Source organism: Carcharhinus amblyrhynchos, chromosome 35 (genome assembly GCF_965287045.1).
Source record: "Carcharhinus amblyrhynchos chromosome 35, sCarAmb.v2.hapA, whole genome shotgun sequence".
NCBI lineage: Eukaryota > Metazoa > Chordata > Chondrichthyes > Carcharhiniformes > Carcharhinidae > Carcharhinus > Carcharhinus amblyrhynchos.
In genome coordinates, this window is record NC_137358.1 from 7376469 (window position 1) to 7393605 (window position 17137).

The following is a 17137-nucleotide window of genomic DNA, read 5'->3' on the forward strand; positions in this document are numbered from 1 at the left end:
AAGCCTGGACCTCGGGATTAATGTCTAATGGACCAAGCCCCTTCTCGTCAATTAGTCAACCCTCTGGAGAGAGTCCAGCGGCGGTTCACAAGAATGATTCTGACAATGAAAGGCTTGATGTATGAGGAACAGTTGAGGACTCTGGCTCTGTCCTCGATAGAGTTTAGAAGGATGAGGGGGCGCGAAATCTCATTGAAACTTACAGAATGCTGGAAGTCTGGATAGAGTGGACATGGGGAAGATGTTCTCATTAGTGGGAGAGACTAGGATCCAAGGGCTGTAATGACTTCAATCAGGCCATTGAGGTTGGCCTATTGGAATATGAACTCCCTGGATAGGGATCCAATTGCTGGGCCAATCAGGGAGTCTTTGCTTTATATTTAACTGGGAGTGTCAGTTCCTCTGGCACTCCCAAAGTAGACTGTTGACTGATAGCACTCTGTGTACTGCTGTTGGGGTTGTAAAGAAAGGGCTTTTGGTGAAGTGATTTCTACCTCCGAAGACTTATTACTAGGGCACAGCGTCAGAGTAAAGGGACAACACTTTACAACCGAGAATTTCTTCAGCCAGAGAGTGGTGAATCTGTAGAATTCTATAGCCACAGGAGGCTTTAGAGGCCAGGTCATTGAGTGTATTTAAGACAGAGATAGATAGATTCCTGATTGTAAGGGGATCAAAGGTTACAGGGAAAAGCAGGAGAACGGGCTTGAGAAACTTATCAGCCATGACTGAATGGCAGAGCAGACTCGATGCGCTGAATGGCCTAAATCTGCTGCTATATTTTATGGATTACTAGTCCACTGACATCAGCATTAGCCACAGCACCTCCCCAAAGCGGTAGAGTGGAACTTGAACCACAAACTAGGCTAAACAGACACATTAGTCTACAGTAGATTGTGCGTAGGATTAGTTCATGCCAACACTGCATGGAAAAGCAGTGACACAACTTTCAGACTGGACACAATGTCCTATCCAAGGCAATGCATTCAAATGTTGAGAAATTTGGATGCTGTGCTGATCTCTAATGAGAGTGGAGTTTAAACCCCATCACTTACTGTCTTTCTGGATGGAAGGCAGTGTTCTTCGATGGTCTTGGACTGTCGCTGAGGCCACAGATATTCTCACTGAAGACACGGAAATAGTACTCATTGCCCATGATGAGATCAGAGATGGTGCAGTGGGGTTTACTGGTTATGTTCGTACACGGTGAACCATTCCTGGAACCATAGGGTAAAAAACCTGTTAATATTTCCTCAGCCAGAGCCAAACCGGGGGTCAAAACCATTGGAGAACTGCCTTAAGCAAAATATTGGGAAGGCCAAATCTGTTGTCTTCAGTCCCCACCACACACTCTGTTTCCTCGTGACCGATTCCTTCCCGCTCCCTGTCTAAAGCTGAACCGTAGAGTCCCTGTGGTGTAGGAGGAGGCATTTAGCCCATCAAGCCAGCACTGACAACAACCCCAACAGGCCCTCTCCCCTTAACCCCATGTGTTTACTCTCCCGCTAACACTAAGGCGACAATTTAGCATAGCCAATTCAACCTAATCCGCACATTTTGGAGCACTAAGGGGCACTTAGTATGGTCAATCCACCTAACCAGCACATCTTTGGACACCAAGGGGCAATTCAGAATGGTCAATCTGCCTGACCTGCATATCTTTGGACACCAAGGGGTAATTTAGCATGGCCAATCCATCTAACATTCACATCTTTGGACTTCATTGGAATTCTTTGCTGAGTAGTATAGAATAGCAAAGTGTGTGTTGATACATTGCGGTGCCAGTCCTGCTAGTTTTACTCTCTCACCATGGTTTTCTTGTCAGCTTTCTGAATGGGTGTAACCAATGATCTCTGAATTTCCATTATCCTTCGGGGGCTCCCACTCTAGGCTGGCGTTGAATCCCCAGACATCTACAATCTTCAGGCTTGCTGGAGGGCCGGGCTTGTCTGCAGTAGATTCAGAACAAAGAAACGTTACAGCAAAAAGAATGTTACGAGAATGGAGTAAAAGACGTACTTTTCATTTCAGCTCAAGCTAAAGCCTGAGAGTGTGGAGATGCCAGCGTTAGACTGGGGTAAACACAGTAAGAAGTCTCACAACATCACGTTAAAGTCCAACAGGTTTATTTGATACTAAACGCCACAAGCTTTGGAACGCTGTTCCTTCGTCAGGTAAGCGGAGAATTCTGATCAGAAATAGAGCATATAAAGGCACAGGCATATAAAGTTGACCCCCATGACTTGCCTGAACTTGCAACATCTCACTTACTGTCCTGTCTGGAGACAATACACATCTCTTTAACCTGTGCTTAATGTTATCTCCACTCACATTGTCTGCACCTTTAAGACTTGAATAGCAGATTAGCTGTAAAGACTCGCATTCTAATCAGTATTCTGTAAACTGTGTGTGCCTTTATATGCCCTGTTTCTGATCAGAACTCTCCACTCACCTGACGAAGGAACAGCGTTCCAAAAGCTTGTGGCGTTTACTATCAAATAAACCTGTTGGACTTTAACCTGGTGTTGAGAGACTTCTTACTGTGATCTCCAATGGGCCACATTCACATCCCTGAGGCAGAAGGTCTCAACTTCAAACCCCATAACAAGGTCTCAAACACACAATCTAAGCTGGTAGTTTAGTGTTATACTGAGGGAATGCTGCCTGAGGTGATTTCTTGGAGATGAGACATTCAGTGGAGTCCCTTTCCACCTTCTTGAGTGGATGTTATAGGTCCCAGAGCACTGTGTACAGAAGAGCCACAGGGAGTTTTCTGAATGGTCTGGCCAACATACATCCCTGAACCAACATCACCAAAAGGAGATTATCTGGGCATCAATGGCATCATGTAAAGTTTATTTATTAGTCACAAGTAGGCTCACATTCACATAATAATGAAGTTACTGTGAAAATCCCCTAGATTTAATACCCCTCATATAAAGATCCTGAGTGGTATTGACAGAGTGGATGTGGAAAGAATGTTTCCACTTGTGGGGGGAATCTAGACCTAGGGGGTCTACTGTTTAAAAATAAGAGGTCGTCCATTTAAGATGGAGATGAGGAAAAATGTTTTCTCTCAGAGGTCCTTGAGTCTCTGGGCTCTCTCTTCCTCGAAAGGCACTGGGATTAGTGTCCTGGAATATTTTTAAGGTGGAGGTGGGTAGATTCTTGGTAAGCAAGGGAGTGGAAGGTTATTGGGTGCAGGAAGGATACAGATTTGAAGATACTGTCAGATCAGCCATGGTAAATGGCAGAGCAGGCTCGAGGGGCTGAATGGCCTACCCCTGTTCCTTGTCCTTTGCAGGTCCTGTGTTCAACACACTATCTGCTGCACTTCGCAAAGTTACAATGAGGGCTACACGGCCATAATGTGAAGTGTCTGAAGTCTTAAGTAACTCTGTAGACAAAGATTCTTCCTCCCCTGAAATAAGACTACCGCAAAAAATATTAGGGAGGCACTGGCCTTGTGGTATTTTCGCTAGACCATTAATCCAGAAATTCAGCGAATGTTCTGGGGACAAAGGTTCGAATCCCGCCACGGCAGATGGTGGAATTTGAATTCAATAAAAAATATCTGGAATTAATAATCTACCAGTGACCATGAAACCATTGTCAATTATCAGAAAAACCCATCTGATTCACTGATGTCCCTTTAGGAAAGGAAATCTGCTGTCCTTACCTGATCTGACCGACATGTGATTCCAGTCCCACAGCAATGTGGCTGACTCTCAAATGTTCTCTGAACAAGGGTAACTAAGGTTGGGCAATAAAATCCAGTGATGCCCATGTCACACAAATGATTAAAAAAAGACTTGGCATCCATGTTTATTGCCCATTCCTAGTTGGTCTTGTTCCGGGAGGCATTTGAGAGTCAACCACATGGCTGTGGTTCTGGAGTCACATGTAGGTCAGACCAGATAAGGATGGCCAATTTCCTTCCCTAAACGACATTAGTGAACCAGATGGGCTTTTGCATCAATCAACAATGGTTTCATGGCCATTGGCAGATTCTTAATTTCAGATTTTTGTTTTATTGAATTCAAATTCCACCATCTGCTGTGGCGGGATTCGAACCCAGGTCCCTGGAACATTAGCTGAGTTTTTGGATTAATGGTCTAGCAACAATACCACTGGGCCATTGCCTTCCCAATATTTTTGTGACATTCCCTTTACTCCCTTGTGTTCAATCTTTGTTTCAGTTGGATTCTCCCCCTCCCTTCTTCCTTCCTTCCCCCCCTCCCTCCCTCCCTCCCTTCACCCCCTTCCTTTCCCCCCCACCAATCGGGAACATTCTTTATGAATCTACCCTGTCTAATCCTGTCAGAATTTTAAAAGTTTCTACGAGATCCCCTCTCATTCTTCTAAACTCCTAATGTAATCTTAACAGACTTGGTCTCTCCTGATATGACAGACTTGCCATCCCAGGAATCAGCCTGGTAAACTTTCACTGCTCTCAATTTGATGTGCAAGGTGCGTAGGGTCCTTAATTATGCTGGCTGCTTTGCCGAGACAGCGGGAAGTGTAGACAGAGTCAATGGATGGAACCTTGGAATGCGTGACAGAATGGGCTACTCCTGCTAAAGCAAGGACATCCTTCCTCAGATAAGGACACCAAAACTGCACACAATACCCCAAGTGTGGCCTTACCATCTCCCTATACAATTGCAGCAAAAAATCCCTATCCCTCTATTCAAATCCTTTCACATTTGATGGCCAACATACCATTTGCCTTCTTTACTGCCTGTTGTATCTGCACGCTTACTTTTAGCGACTGATGCATGACGACATCAAAAACCTACCCCTTTGGCCAAGTGTGTGGTCACCTGCCCTAATGTCTCCTCCTTTCATCTAGTTAAGTTCCTGTGCCGTGCCTTTGGACTATGTGCCGCTATTGAGGGAGGAATGTTGGCCAAGTCCTGAGCTGCTCTTTCTTAAATGGCATTTTGTGAGATTTATGAATTGAATCTTCATGTTACAGACAGGATACGAATTGTCAGAGAGAGTGCAAAAAGGATGCGTTTGTAAATGTGAGGTCATCTATTTTGGTAGGAATAACAGCAAAATGGACTATTATTTAACTGGTTAAAAAATTGCAGCTTGCTGCTGTACAGAGGGACCTGGGTGTCCTTGTACAAGAATCACAAGGAATTGATTTGCAGGTGCAGCAGGTAATTAAAAAGGCATTTTGTCCTTCATTGCTAGAGGGATGGAATTTAAAAATAAGGAGGTTATGTTGCAGCTGTATAAGGTGCTGGTGAGGCTACAGTTTTAGTCTCCCTACTTGAGAAAGGATATACTGGCACTGGAGGGAGTGCAGAGAAGAATCACTAGGTTGGGTGGGTTGGCTTATGAGTAGAGACTGAATAGACTGTGGCTATACTCACTAGAATTTAGAAGAATTTAGAAACATATAGGGTTATGAAGGGAATAGATAGGGAGGTTGTTTCCACTGGCAGGTGAAACTAGAACTAGGGGGCATAGCCTCAAAATAAAGGGGAGCAGATTTAGGACTGAGTTGAGGAGGAACTTCTTCACTCATAGTGTTGTGAATCTGTGGAATTCCCTGCCCAGTGAAGCAGTTGAAGCCACCTCATTGAATGTTTTTAAGGCAAGGATAGATCAATTTTTGAACAGTAAGGGAATTAAGGGTTATGGTGAGCGGGCGGGTAAGTGGAGCTGAGTCCACGAAAAGATCAGCCATAATTTTATTGAATGGTGGAGCAGGCTCGAGGGGCCAGATGGCCTACTCCTGCTCCTAGTTCTGATTCACAAGATGATGCCAGAGCTGAGAAGGTACAACTATCACGAAAGACTGGGGCTCATTTTTCTCGAAATGCAAGAACTGTGAGTTGACCTGACTGGAATCTTTAAGATGATGAAGGGATTAGTCAGATAATCACAGAGATACCTCCATTTGTGTGCGAGTCCAACCCTAAGGCATCATAAGTAAAGAATGGTCATTAATAAATCCAATAATGCATTCAAGAGAAACCTCCTTACTCAGACTTGGGAAATGCTAGTGAAGGGGCAATGCTTTAGAGTCATAGGAGTCCACAGTACTAAAAAGGCCCTTTGGCCCATCATGTCCGTGCTGTTCAAAGACAACCACCCAACCATCTGACCCACAGAACAGGCAGGTAAACCCCACACTCTCGAAAGGACAGTGCCTCTGACAGTGCAGCACTTCCAGCAGAGGGAACGGAAATGCCAGCCCGGATTGCGAAAGGTGGATCATTCTACGAAGCCTCGCTGAGATTAGCCAATGCTCCACCCAGGATCCAACAGATTCCCATCCATTCCCTCCAACGTGAAGAGAAGACGCGGGCATTTGGGACGAGCTTAGCGGTTAAAGAAAAGGGACGGCAAGGACAGGTAGGGCCGAAGGGCCTGTTTCCATGCTGTAAACCTCTACAACTTGGGAAGGGTCGGCATTGGAGGTGAAGCAAGATTTGACTTCTTTGGAATTAGAGGGGGGACGAAGACATATCAATCGAAATTTCAAAGTCAAGATGTCGAAACTCGGGCCTGTTGCCAGCGAGGAACATTTGATCTCCCTCCTGTCTTTTACCCGGCAATTAACACCAGAACGGAATAAAAGCTGATGCCTCAGACACGACACATGATTTGTAGACCAAGTAGAATCTGAGCCTTTCACAGCTCGAGCTACTGTGCAAATAAATCTCCCACTGACTTCTTGAAACACTTGGGGCTTTGGACGTCCTGTAGGTCACACAGTTCATGGGAGGCAGTCAGAGGCTGGGACGAGTCTCCCACGCCAACCCATAAGCTTTCCAATTGCTGCAAAACTGCCTTCGAGAGCAAAAGGGGCATTTCTTCCTCCGCACTGCCCCTTTGGAATTTTACGAACGGGCCTGGCACACAGGGATGGAGTGGAATTACTGACAGATCTCTCCTGTAATGTGACCACAACAGAAGGATCATCACAAGCTCAGTGGTGACATCGACTAGACTGCAATGGGAAAAACAGCACATTCTAAAGACGGGTAGTACTGCAGAGAAGGGTGTGAGCTGCAGATGGGCACTGGGCAAGTTGTTCATGTTGAATAGATTCATAGAATCATAGAAGGAGGCCATTTGACCCATCGAATTTGCACCAACCGCAATCCCATCCAGGCCCTATCCCCACTACCCCATGCATTTACCCTAGCTAGCCCCCCTAACGCTAAGGGGCAATTTAGCATGGCCAACCCACCTAACCTGCACTTCTTTGGATACTAAGGGGCAACTTAGCATGGCCAATCCATTTAATTTATACATGTTGGGACACTATGGGGCATTTAGCATGGCTAATCCACCTAATCTGCACTTCTTTGGCCACTAAGGGGCGATTTAGCATGGCCAGTCCAGCTAGCCTGCACATCTTTGGATACCAAGGGGCAATTTAGCATGGCCAATCCATTTGACTTACACATTTTGGGACACTATGGGGCATTTAGCACGGCTAATCCACCTAATCTGCACTTCTTTGGACAATAAGGGGCAATTTAGCATGGCCAGTCCACCTAACTGACACATTATGGACTGTGGGAAGAAACCAGAACACCCAGTTAGAATGTGCAGACTCCACACAAACAATCACCCAAGGCCGAAATCGAACCTGGGTCCCTGACGCTATCAGACAGCATTGCCAACCACTGTGCCACCGCGCCACCTCTTCTCTGCCTCCTTCTTGGGCTTGGTGTGGATTTATGCTCCATTGTTGCTCCAGCGATGTCCCTTTCACATGGCATATGGCGCTTAACTAAGTTAAAGGCGCTATCTAAATGCAAGGTGGTCACTGAGGGGTATGGCTGTTACCTTGGGGCCGGAGGTATATTTAGAAAATATCACATTGGGAGGTATGAAGTATAGAGTGTGTTAGGAAGTATTTACATTGTGAGGCGGAGGGTATATCAGAGAGTGTTGGGCGTGGGTTATACAATCATGACCAACAAATCTGATATCAGGATCTGAAATAGCTCCAGTTGTATTGCATCAGAGCTCTGCACATCTGATCCCTGGGCCTGCTTATCTTTGCTCATCCTACTATCGGAAGCTCTATTAACCCAGTGTCAATCTTGTAAACTGATCCCTTTTGGCTCCAAGTCCTTGACTTTTATCCTTCTAGTGAATTATTTGTGTCCTTTACACTTGGGCCAACTCTTCTCATGTATCAGGCCTTCTCCTCATGACTGATTACTCTGCGACAGGTTTCATTCATCAGCAGAAAGTTCCAGAAGACTGCACCTTCGCTGGGGCTCTTCTGACCACATTGGTACAGCAATGATTAATGTTTTGCGCCTTTTACCAGTTTTATTTCTCAAGGCGGCATAATTCTGATTTTTGCCCACTACTTCCTCCACACATTAAATCCTTGCCGTCCTTACCCCGGTTGGCACGCAGGTTGATAGGGGTTGCTATGAAGGCATATGGTGTGTTAGCTTTTATTGGTAGAGGGATTGAGTTTAGGAGCCACGAGGTCATGTTGCAGCTGTACAAAACTCTGGTGCGGCCGCACTTGGAGTATTGCGTACAGTTCTGGTCGCCGCATTATAGGAAGGGTGTGAAAGCATTGGAAAGGGTGCAGAGGAGGTTTACCAGGATGTTGCCTGGTATGGTGAGAAGGTCTTATGAGGAAAGGCTGAGGGACTTGAGACTGTTTTCGTTAGAGAGGAGGAGGTTAAGAGGTGACTTAATAGAGGCATATAAGATGATCAGAGGACTAGATAGGGTGGACAGTATGAACCTTTTTCCTCGGATAGAGATAGCTAGCACAAGGGGACATAATTTTAAATTGAGGGGTGACAGATATAGGACAGATGTCAGGGGTAGGTTCTTTACTCAGAGAGTAGTAAGAGTATGGAATGCCCTGTCTGCAATGTAGTGGATTCACCAACATTAAGGGCATTTAAATGGTCATTGGATAAACATATGAATGATATTGGAATAGTGTAGGTTAGATGGGCTTTAGATTGGTTTCACCAGTTAGCGCAACATCGAGGGCTGTACTGTACTGTGCTGTAAAGTCCTGCACACATGTGATTCCAGAGCCATAGCAACTGCCCTCTGGGAACTAGGGATGGGCAATAAATGCTGGCCCATCCCTAGGAATGAATAAAAAATAATAATAATTTGGCCAGAAATTTCTGAAGTTCAAGGTTGGAGGGAAAGTTACTCGACAAGGTCTGGTTGCTTGTTTGCTTATTGATTAGTGTCACAAGTAGGCTTATATTGATGGATGACAGGAGAAGAAAGTCCCAGGGAATGGGGAGGAATTGGAAAGAAAGGAAAAAGGAACTCAGAGGAAACTAAAGATAAAGAAATAATTAAATGGAGAATTGAATTTGGCTCAAAGGAAGAATTTGTTTATCCTTTCTCTCAACTATTCCATTAAGTTTACCTCAGGATGTAATGCTTACATCCCCTCTCTCTCAAATAAAGTTTATTTACTAGTGTCACAAGTAGGCATACATTAACACTGCAATGAAGTTAGTGTGAAAATCCCCTAGTTGCCACGTCCTGGTGCCTGTTTAAGTCAATGCCCCTAACCAGCACGTCTTTTGGAATGTGGGAGGAAACGCACACAGACACGGGGAGAATGTACAAACTCCACACAGACAGTGACCTAAGCTGGGAATCGAACCCGGGTCCCTGGCATCATGAGGCAGCAGTACTAACCACTGTGCCGCCCCACAGGGACACATGAGGGCAAGTTGCCATGTGTGGAAACCGCTGGAGTCTAAACGGCAGAACCAAAATCCAAATCCTTCCCATTTTTGGAATACAGTGGGGAATTTTCCCAACCCCTCCCTGCTACGAGAACGGGCGAGGTGGGTTGGGGTTGGGAGGCAAGGGGGGGTTGGTGGACCATGCAAAGGCATATTGACATGGGGCAGAATTTTCCGGTTTTGGAATGAGCCTGGAAAATCCTGCCCATAGTTTCACAGCTATTCCCCCTGCCCATCTCCACTTGTCTCTCTCTCTCTCTCTCTGACTTCTCTCTACTTTTCATGCTGGCCTGCATTTGCTCCCAGTTCTGCAGCACTTCAATTAGAATTAGAGTGATAGGCCATAGAGACATACAGCACGGAAACAGGCCCTTCGGCCCAACTCGTCCTTGCTGACCAGGTTTCCTAAATTGAACTAGCCCCATTTGCCTCTAAACCATATCCCTCTAAACCTTTCCCATCCATGTACCTGTCCAAATGTCTTTCAAATGTTTTAAGTGTTGTGATTGTACCTGCCTCTACTACTGCAGGGCGGCACGGTGGCACAGTGGCTAGCACTGCTGCCTCAGAGCGCCAGGGTTCCAGGTTCAATTCCGGGCCTGGGTCACTGTCTGTGCAGAGTTTGCACATTCTTTCCACGCCTGTGTGGATTTTCTCCCACAGTCCAAAGATGTGCATTGGCCGTGCTAAATTCTCCCTCAGTGTATCCGAACAGACACTGGAGTGTGGCAACCAGGAGATTTTCACAGTAATTTCATTTGCAGTGTGAATGTAAGCCTACTTGTGACACTAATAAATAAACTTTAAACACCCCTGGCAGCTCAGTCCATACACACGCCATCTTCTGTGTGAAAAAGTTGCCCCTCAGGCCCCTTTTAAATCATTTCCCCCTCTCACCTTAAACGTCTGCCTTCGAGTTTTGGACTCCCTACAGGAAAAGACCTTGGCTATTCACCTTATCTGTGCCCCTCATGATTTTATAACCCCCATTAAGGTCATCCCTCATCCTCTTACGCTCCAGGGAAAAAAAGTCCCAGCCTATCCAGCCTCTCCTTATAATTCAAACCTTCCAGGCGCCCACATCCCATGAATGAATAAAAATAATAATTAATGATAAGCTATGCTATTCCCTATACAAAGTTGGCAATGTCACTGGTTACTACACAACAGCAAGAGAGGTTTTAGTCAACAGCTTTGAGCCCCCCAAAGTCCTTCGGTGGCAGTACCGTTCCAGGGAGGGAAGGGCACATAGATCCCAAGATGATTGGAAGGGATAGCAGGGATCAGTTAATGCCAGAGGCTGGCTCTTTTGTAAAAATCCATCCATGGCATGGATGGGGGCGTCACTGGCTGGGCCAAAAATGGTTGCCCACACATCCCTAATTGCCCTCTCTTATGGTTAACATGCATTTGGAAAGGCAAATTCAATGTGAGCATTCATCTCTAGAGGACTAAAATACAGGAACAGGGATGTTCTGCCGACGCTGTATAAGGCTCTGGTCAGGCCTCATTTGGAATATTGTGAGCAGTTTTGGGCCCCGTACCTCAGGAAGGATGTGCTGGCCTTTGAAGGGGTCTGAACATTAAATCGTTTCTTCATAGATTCTGCAGACTGTTTGCTTTAGGGTATATTATTTAAATAGACTCTGTAGACTGTTTGCTGTTGTGTTCTGCTTAAATAGACTCTGCAGACCGATTGCTGCAGTGTGCTGTTTAACTAGACTCTGTAGACAGTGGTGACCTGCTTAAGTAGACACTGTAGACAGTTTGCTGTAGCACGCTGTTTAAATAGACTGTAGAATGTTTGCTGTCCTATGGTAATTAAATAGACTCCGTGGACTATTTGCTGCAGCGTGTTGTTTAAATTGATTCTGTAGACTGCTATAGTGTTCTGTTTAAATGGAGTCGGTAGAATGTTTGGGGTAGATTGGTAATAACTAGACTCCATCAACTGTTTGCTATAATGTGGCATTTAAATACACTCTGTAGACTGTTGCATTGCAGTGTTTAAGTAGACTCCGTAGACTGTTTGCTACAGTGTATAGTCTACTCTCTGTAGCCTTCAGGAGGGAGCTGTATGCGTTCCTGTCTAGGGTCAGAGAATACAGCATATAAAATGACAACTTCTTCATGGAAAATGCACAGCTCATGTGAGCTCTGGACTGATTGTCTGAGCGAGTTGGAAACACGTTTTCTGAAATATCTTTTCGCTATTGTCCCTGGAGTTTTTCCTCTTTTGCTTCTCCTTTTCGCAATAATATGGCTGCAAGGAATGGATATGAGGGAGAGGAGGGGAAGTTGAGAGACGGAAGGAGTGCCTATCTTCTTGCTCCAGTCATTGTAGTTGGGGGCTTGATGGACCAGATAGTCTTTGTCAATTACATACATTCTTATGTTCCCAGGAATCAACTTTGTCAAGTGTCTTTTGTGAAACATTTCAATGTACTATCAACTTCAAGCCAAGGGGTTTTTTTTTGGCCTGTCCATAACTAAAGATACTCCCCAGACGATGGTGCTTACCAACAATCTGAATCTTAATGGTTGCCGTGTCAGTCAAGTTCTCAATCTGAACACTGAGCTCGTACTTCCCAGAGTTTTCACGCTGGGCACTTCGGATGAAGAGGATGGTGTCCACATCACTGTTACGGGTGCTGACTTGCTTGGAGTCCAGGGGCTGCCCATCTTTCAACCATGTGATCAAAGGCCGTGGCTTTCCCTATTGAGAATCAAATAGTCAGTCCAGTTTCAAGTGGGTTGAGAAAGTGAAGTGCGCCAGCTAATCAACTCAGAGTTATTAAATCAGAAAGATTTCCCTTCCCTCGCCCATTCAATTCTCTCTCCTCTATTCCGGATGACTGTGCACTGTTTAAGTAGACACTGCAGACTGTTTGCTATGGTGCAATGTTTAAGTAGACTCTGTAGACTGTTTCCTGTAGTGCGCTGTTTAAATAGACTCTGTAGACTGTTTCCTGTAGTGCGCTGTTTAAATAGACTCTGTAGACTGTTTCCTGTAGTGCGCTGTTTAAATAGACTCTGTAGACTGTTTCCTGTAGTGCATCGTTTAAGTAGACTCTGTAGACTGTTTCCTGTTGTGCGCTGTTTAAGTAGACTCTGTAGACTGTTTCCTATAGTGCGCTGTTTAAATAGACTCTGTAGACTGTTTCCTGTGGTGCATTGTTTAAATAGACTCTGTAGACTGTTTCCTGTAGTGCGCTGTTTAAATAGACTCTGTAGACTGTTTCCTATAGTGCGCTGTTTAAATAGACTCTGTAGACTGTTTCCTGTAGTGCGCTGTTTAAATAGACTCTGTAGACTGTTTCCTGTTGTGCACTGTTTAAATAGACTCTGTAGACTGTTTCCTATAGTGCGCTGTTTAAATAGACTCTGTAGACTGTTTCCTGTAGTGCGCTGTTTAAATAGACTCTGTAGACTGTTTCCTGTAGTGCGCTGTTTAAATAGACTCTGTAGACTGTTTCCTGTAGTGCGCTGTTTAAATAGACTCTACAGAGTGTTTATTGTAGTATGTTGCTGATATTGACTCTGCCTGTACAAGTTCTGCTGTAATACCCCTTGCCTCAAACTAACAACACACACACACACACATTTATTGCTTCTCCTAATTAATCGTATAATCATAAAATAGAATCCCTACAGTGCAGAAAGAGGCCATTCAGCCCATCAAGCTTGCACCGACAATAATCCCACTCAGGCCCCACCCCATAACCCCACGTTTTTACCCCACTAGTGCCCTAAAACTAATGGGCAACTTAGCATGGCCAATCCACTGAACCAGCACATCTTTGGTCATTAAGGGACAATATAGCATGGCCAGTCCCACCAACCTGTGCGCCTTTGGACTGTGGCAGGAAACTGGAGCACCCGGAGGAAACTCACGCAGACATGAGGAGATTGTGCAAACTCCACACAGGCAGTGACTCAAGCCGGGAATCAAACCTGTGTCCCTGGTGCTATGAGGCAGCAGTGCTGACCACTGTGCCACCGTGTCACATATGGTTTCCCTTGAGAAGGTGGTGGTGAACTGCCTTTTTAAACCATTGCAATCTATTTCGTGCAGGTACGCCCACAGTGCTGTGAGGGAGGGAGTTCCAAGAGTGACAGTGAAGGAACGGCCAATATACTTCCAAGTCAGGATGGTGAGTGGCTTGGAGGGGAACTTGCAGGTGGTGGCGTTCCCCATGTATCTGCTGCCCTCGTCCTTCTAGATGGTAGAGGTCGTGGGTTTGGAAGGTTCTGCTGAAGCAGCCTTGGTGAGTCGCTGCAGTGCATCTAATGTAGCAGAGGTGGGGCAAAGGCAGTGTGAATTCATCTACAAGATGCACTGCAGCGACTCACAAAGGCTGCTTCAGCAGAACCTTCCAAACCCACGATCTCTACCATCTAGAAGGACAAGGGCAGTAGATACATGGAACACTACCACCCGCAGGTTCCCCACCAAGCCACTCACTATCCTGACTTGGAAATATATTGGCTGTTCCTTCACTGTCGCTGGATCAAAGTCCTGGAACTCCCTCCTTCACAGCACTGTGGGCATACCTCTCCTCTCCAATCTCTCGGCTATCACCTATTTCCTCCAATCCTCATTTGTCTTTTTTTCTCTCCCTCTCCCATTCCCTCAACTCTATCTCCTCCAGGGCAGAAAATCTGCCATGCTTACGTGGTCTGGCCTATATCTGACTCTAGAGCCACAGCAATGTGATTCTTAACTGCCCTCTGAAATGGGACGAGCAAGCCACTCAGAGAGCAACTACGGATGGGCCCAACCAGTGATGTCCAGACCCCATGACATATTTCTAAAAAAGCATTCCTTTTTTTTATACTCTGGCATAGGTTCCCAATTGGAGAAAGTCACATCAATGGGGCAGGAAGGTGTCACAGTGGTTTAGCACTGCTACCTCACAGCATCAGGGACCCATATCCGATCCCTGGCTTGGGTCACTCTCTGTGCGGAGTCTGCACATTCTCCCTGTGACTGTGTGGGCTTCCTCCAGCTGCTCCGGTTTCCTCCCAGATGTGCGGTTAGAGTGGATTGGCCGTGCTAAGTTGCCCCCTTAGTGTCAGGGGGAACCAGCTAGGGTAAATGCTACCCTAGAATAATGGGGATAGGGCCTGGGTGGGATTGTGGTCGATGCAGACTCGATGGGCCAAATGGCCTTCTTCTGCATTGTCAGGGTTCTATTCTATTCAAGGAAAGCAAGCAACCTTGGAGGAAAATCCATAGGAGATTAATTGGGTTGGACAGGGCACATAACGCAGTGTGGTGGAATTCAAGAGGGACAGAGAATGATCCAGAGGTCAGACGTGATCCGGGTTTGGTCGTTCTGTTCTTTTATCATTGGTTCACCTTCAGATATTGGCTTTGGGAGGGGGTGGGGGAAGGAGTGGGGGGTGGCGGGGAGCAGGTGAGGTTTGTTCCTTGTTAATATTTTGGTGAATATCTCCACCTGTCACATAGGAAAGCAAGGTTCAGTTCGACGGGGGTGATATGCTGTTATCTGGTTTCATTCTGAATGTTACCTTCCAAGGATCTTACCAACAGAGAGTTTGAAGGTACATAGAGGGTGGAACGGTGGCACAGTGGTTAGCACTGCTGCCTCACAGAGCCAGGGTTCGATTCCAGCCCCAGGTCGCTGTTTGTGCAGAGTCTGCACATTCCCTCCGCGTCTGCATCGGTTTCCTTCGGCTGCTCCGGTTTCCTCCCAGATGTGCGGGTTAAGGTGGATTGACTGTGCTAAGTTGCCCCTTGGTGTCAGGGAGACTAGCGAGGTTTCCTCCCACACACCAAAGATGTGCAGCTTAGATGCTAAATTGTGCCTTAGTGTCAGGGGGATTAGCAGGGTAAATATTAGGAGTTACGGGGTAGGGCCTGGATGGGATTGTGGTTGGTGCAGATTCAGTGGGCTGAATGGCCTCCTTCTGCACTTTAGAGATTCTATGATTCTATGACACATACGCACACGTACACACATATATGCATGCACACAAACATATATATACACACATGCACGCATGTGCACAGGCACTGGGCACACATATATCTGCCACACAAACACACGTACATGCGCGCACACGCACAAAGGTTCCTCACCTGGAAAGGTATCATAAGATTGACTTGTTCCCCAACTTTCCGAATGAGCGTGTGTCTCAGTTGACGTGGTAGCCAGATTTTGGGGTGTTCTACATGAAAAGGGAAGGTACACGAGAGGTTAGAGTGCAAGTGCCTCAGCATTGATGCAACTTTCAGTAGGTAATTGTGGCAAGAAGGATCATGGCTGATCTCTCCCTGGTCTCAAATCCACCTCCCAACCTATTCTCCATATCCAGTTTTCTTTATCAGAAATATATCTATTTCCCTCCTGAAACCATTCAATGATTCAGGTTCCACAAATTCACCACCCTCTGCAAGAAGTAGTTCCCCCTCATCCCAGTTTTAAATCTGCCGCCTCTCAACCTATACCTGTGACCTCTTGTTCCAGATTGCCCCACAAGGGGAAACATTTGGTCTACATTTACATTATCAACCCTTTTTAGTATTTTATATACCTCGATCTGATCCCCCCTCAGCCAATACAAGCCCAAACTGTTTAATCTCTCCTCATACTTCAACTCTTTCATCCTCGGAATCAATCTGGTGAACTTCCCCTGAACTGCTTCCAATGCCACTACATCCTTCCTCCATTAAGAAGACCAAAGTTGCACACAATAGTCTAGATGTGGTCTCACCAACAATGGGATTGACCATCTCATAGAATGGGGCAGAGCGCTCTCCTGCTAATGGCCTAGTGGTATGGGTCACTGAACTGGTAATCCACAAACCGGGACCAACACTCTCGGGTTCCAGATTTGAATCCCAGCACAATTGATAGCCAAATTTGAATTTGAATTCTAAAATAAACCTGTGGTGTGGGTCACTGAGCTTGTAATCTTCAAAGCTCGGGCAATGGCTAAATTTGAATTTCACAAAATAAACTTGTGGCTAATCATAAAAGCTGTAAGGTGCAGAAGGCCATTCAGCCCACCATACCTACCCCAACTCTCAGACAGAGCATCCCATCCAGGCCCATTTCCCATAAGCCCCTCATATTTGCCCTGCTAATCTCCCTAACCTACATGTCCTAAGATATTAAAAGGAATCTTAGCATGGCCAATCCACCTAACCTTCACATCTTTGTACACTAAGGAGAAATTTAGCATGGCCAATCCATCTAACCTTCATATCTTTGGACAGTATGGGGCAATTTAGCATGGCCAATCCACCTAATCTACACATCTTTGGACACTAAGGAGCATTTTGGCATGGCCAATGCAGTTAACCTAGACATCTTGGAAGAAAACTAAAGCACCTAGAGGAAACCCACGCAGACAGGGGGGATTGTGACAGCAACCTGAGG

At 45.8% G+C, this 17137-nt stretch overlaps 1 protein-coding gene across 1 annotated transcript in view; it reads right to left on the reverse strand.

Moving 5' to 3' along the window:
• The window catches only part of mybpc2a (myosin binding protein Ca), a 56254-nt gene that overhangs the window by 6003 nt on the left and 33114 nt on the right, over window positions 1-17137 (reverse strand). The window contains 6 exon segments of the mRNA XM_080217350.1: window positions 1052-1186; window positions 1188-1217; window positions 1809-1835; window positions 1837-1949; window positions 12249-12444; window positions 15835-15923. Coding sequence (XP_080073476.1) covers window positions 1052-1186; window positions 1188-1217; window positions 1809-1835; window positions 1837-1949; window positions 12249-12444; window positions 15835-15923 — 590 coding nt within the window.